The following is a 4321-nucleotide window of genomic DNA, read 5'->3' as shown; positions in this document are numbered from 1 at the left end:
AGGTAGGTGTCTACCCCCTCTGCGTGCCCTTTGATGAACGCAAACATCTAGAGCCTTGTAAGCAACCAGAGAGAACACTGCAAGTCAGAACCCACAAGAATCACAGGACAGCAGAGGACCTTTCTTCTCTACTTTCAAGCAGGTCTTGGTGCCAGGTTTCCAAAAGGAGGGGTAGAGAGACAGGGATGCGGGAAAGCTGAAGTTAATGAGAACTAAGGTGAGTAATAAAACTCTTCAAAGAAGCTGCTTCTCAGTTCAACAGAGTGTTTTTCCTTTTTATCAGTGAATCAAGTTGCTAGGGCAGGAAGGGCAGGGGGAAGTGATGAGAGGACTGGGAGGGAAGGTGGATAGGAGGGGTCGAGGATGCCGGCAGCCTGTCATCTCCATGACGCGGACAGCTGCTTTGGTTGTATTTGAAACGGAATCGCATCCCAGTGTAGACACTGCGTCTGGATTTACGATCCACCCCGTGATCTGTCACTTTTATATACACACACACACAAAGGAGTGGAGTGGTTTCCATAGAGAGGAAATATCACGGCCCACTTTCGAACAATACAAGAAAAGGAGTCAGCGACCCCAGCATAGACAGAAGTTCGGGGGGATGGTCCTGGGGCAGATCCCCCGGTCCTGAAGCTGCTGCACATCTCACTGCGCTTTTCCACTCCGGAGGGAAGTCCACTCACGGGTAAGGTTTTGGTCGGGGACTTCTTTATGAAGGATAAATTGATTTGCCCTAAATTAGGCAGGAGGTGCTGGGGACTGGATGGGATAAGAGATGAGAGTTGCAAATGCCCCTGGGGGCACCGTGCTGAACGCCAAGGTCTGTGTTTTAAATAAGAAGTTGGCTCTAAAGGGACCATGGGGAAGTTTCTCAGGGGGCGCAAAATGATCCTCCCTTCGCTGGTAGAGAGACCTGCTTTGCAAAAGGTAATAGACTGGAGGCAGAATGTGTTCCTACAAATGTATTTTTCTGAACAGAGTCTAGTTGTGAATATGAAAATCGTGTTTACAAATGGAGTGGATGGGGGAAGGCGTGGGGTAGAAACTTCAGGGTACGATGCCCCGCTGCCTGCCCGAGCCGGAGGATGCTTGCATTTATTGGTTACCAAGGGCATCTCCTTTCGTTCTCTTGATGAACCTGTGAGGCAGGTAATGTCTCCTTTTTAGGATGTGACAACTGAGAGGTTAAATGGTTGAGGGAAGGCATTTGAGGGTAAGGGAGCTTCCCAGCCCAGGTCCTCTGCCTTCAAAGCCTAGAACCCTTTTCCCCTGGCTATACTGGGGACAGTGGAGGGAGGGGACAGATGTGTGTAACGATTAGGTGCCACCTGTGAAGGGGGAGACCATAAAGATGGATGGATGTTTGCTGTCTCCATCTGATGTCCAAGTCTTCTGAGAAATCCTGTCTGCAATGTTCTCCTCTAACATAGCAATCCAGCAAACACACACCCATACACGCCCCCCCCCCCCCACACACACATGCACACCCCTCTTCTGAGAATGAATGAAGTAAGAACGTGAATGCGAATGCTGCCAATGACAAATGTTATCTGTAACATGTCAGCTTTCTCCTGGCCGCTCTTCCCTCCTGGGGAGAAGGGTCTTTCATGAGTGAACCCTCTCTGCTCACTTGAGGGTGAATTGCTTGGAAGTCTGTGTGTGTATATGTGACACATAAGCACTTCCACGAGTCCACAGCTCATTACTATAATACCTTTTGAAATGCTTTAATGCCCCCTAGGTTCAGCAGTTACATTTTATAAAGTGTTTTCTAATTCAACATCTTATCAGTGTTTGCAGATGAGCTGGGTAACATGGGGACTATCTCCGCCTTCCTCGCTGCTAGAAAAAGGGGCTGGCACTGGGCGAAGCCACAGAGTTGTACATTTGCCTTCTCGCTTCACTTTTTTCCTTCGAGCACTCTCTCCCTTGCAGGTGCTCTGAATTTCAGGCCAGCCCAGGTTCCTCAGTGCCTCTCATCCTAGGGCGTGACGTGGCTGTCACAGCTCTCAGAAGTAAGTGTGTATCTTCAGAGAAGCACTGCTTATAATAACCCCAAAGAATGGCTCAGTTTCAGGTATCCAAATGAGAAAAATAAAGATGTAGAACTTTACCTCTTAAATCTAACTAGGCGGAGACCACTTGTTTTCAGAGCAGGTAGGAGGGAAATCTTAAACCTTTGTGTTGTTGCACTAGGGTAACGGCAAAAGAATCCAAAGAACATAAGAGGAGAAACTTGCTTAGGAATCAGACTTTAGTGAGGAGAAAAGGACATTTCTGTTCTTTTATGCTGCAAATGCTAAACAAGGAGATAGAGAGAGAGGGAAGAGCCTGAAACTCAATCCCCTGATCTCAAAGATGGAAATACTGGCACCCAGAGCATTTAACTGCTGAGCAAGTTAGTGGGAGGCCAGGGCTGAGTCTGGTCCATGAAAGGAGCGGGGGTACAAAGGGATAGAATGACAGAGAAAACAACTTCCCCACCTTGTGTTAACCCTTTCTTTGTCAATTAGTTTTTGGTTTTTTAAATCTTTTCAGCCTTAACAAGCCCTTTGAAAGTTCTTCCAGGCTTTAAGATGTCTCCAAGGTGTGAGGCAACTAATTCTAAGCTAAGCCACAATTCATGCTACTATTATGCAAAACAACTAAGGAGCTCCTCGGTAAATGATAAAGCAGGAAGTCTGGTTATTGACACAATATTGACAGGGAAAAAAAGTCCACTTTTCCACAGTCAACACACACCCCTGTAAAATGTTCTCAGGGAATTGGACACACAATTCTAAGGAGCTCAGAGATGGATTGGAACACTGAGAAAGTGGTTCTCAAAGCGTGGTCCATGAACCCACAGCATCAGCATCGTCTAGGGATGTGTTAGAAATGCAGACTCTCAGACCTCACCCCAAACCTACTGATTCAGAAATGCTTAGAATGGGGCCCAGCAGCTAGTGTTTGAACAATCCATTCACATGATTCTAAACACTCTGAAGCTTGAGAACCGCTGACTTAGAATGAGTTCAAAGCAAGGAGAGCCTGTCTGGGTTAGGATGGAGCAAATGGTGTATAGAAAAAACGGAAAAGCCAAAAACACAACACAACAAAGATACTGGTCTACAGGATCCAATTACCTGGCATATTTGTATATCTATATTTATATTATATTGATATAATTTATATTTATATTATATTATTTATATAATTTATAGTATATTTATAGATATATAGATATAGACAGATCACTTCTGAGATGGCTGTGTGTGTACTGAATCTTATCCTAATAGGATCTGGAGATGATTTATATATAAACAGTTATGAACCAACCGTCTTCATTAAGTATTTGGTTAGACCAGGAGCTTTTCCATTTTAATTTAATCTTTCACTTAACCTTTATGAGGTAGTTATTATTATCCCCAATTATCAGATGAGGAAATTGACATTCTCAGAGGTTAACCAATCTGCCCACCGCCCTCAGGCAAATAAGGACCAAGTTGGAATTTGAGCCTACACCTGACTAATCGCAGAGTCTGTGTTGCTTTCCCTACCCAGCTAGTTCATACATTTGGATTATTTAAAGCAAGGATCAGTCATCATCAGGCTTGTGAAAGTGCAGATTGCTGGCCCCAGAGTTTTTGATTGACTAGCTCTGGAGCAAGACCTGAGAATTCTTCGCATTTCTAACAAATTTCCACATGGTGCTGCTGGTCCAGAGACCACACTTTGACAGCCAGTGAAGTTGAACATGAACAAAGCCCTACTGGATTTGATCCATTTCCTCCTGCGCCCTAAGCCCCCCTCTCACACCCTCTTCCCACATTGCTCTTCTCTGCTACAGGGAGAGATGCTGATACCAGCCCACTTCCTGCTGCTACTGCTGCTGCTTCTAGGGGCCCCCAGCACAGGCCTCTCCCAAAAGCTGTACAAAGCCAAGCCCATCTTCAGCTGCCTCAACAAGAAGAGCCAGCTGGAGGATGCGCCCCTGCTGAGCAAGAGAAGCTTCCCCTCCCTGCCCAGCCAAGACTCACTCTCAGGAGAAGACCAGGAGAAGGAGGAGGAGAAAGACAAGGAGAAAAGGACCTTCCCTGGCTCTGGGGGTGGCGGTGGGGCTAGAAGCACCCGGCACAAATACCTGTCCCAGGCGCAGCTCCGGCGGAGGCTGTACCAGGACAAGGCCAAGAGTGACCAACGCACCAAGTTCACGCTCTCCCTCGATGTCCCCACTAACATCATGAACATCCTCTTCAACATTGCCAAGGCCAAGAACCTACGAGCCAAGGCAGCTGCCAACGCCCACATGATGGCCCAGATTGGGCGGAAGAAGTAG

General features: G+C 46.7%; 1 protein-coding gene across 1 annotated transcript; it reads left to right on the top strand.

The window, feature by feature from the left end:
• Positions 1–552: 552 nt before the first annotated feature.
• On the top strand, positions 553–4321 carry UCN3 (urocortin 3). Its single transcript, XM_032624724.1, has 2 exons — positions 553–688; positions 3833–4321. Exon 2 carries the CDS (start codon positions 3839–3841, stop codon positions 4319–4321), a length of 483 nt encoding a protein of 160 aa, XP_032480615.1. The 5' UTR covers positions 553–688; positions 3833–3838.

This window comes from Phocoena sinus, chromosome 2 (genome assembly GCF_008692025.1).
Source record: "Phocoena sinus isolate mPhoSin1 chromosome 2, mPhoSin1.pri, whole genome shotgun sequence".
Taxonomy (NCBI): Eukaryota; Metazoa; Chordata; class Mammalia; order Artiodactyla; family Phocoenidae; genus Phocoena; species Phocoena sinus.
Note: the sequence above shows the minus strand (reverse complement) of the source record. Positions and strands in the feature narration are given on the sequence as shown.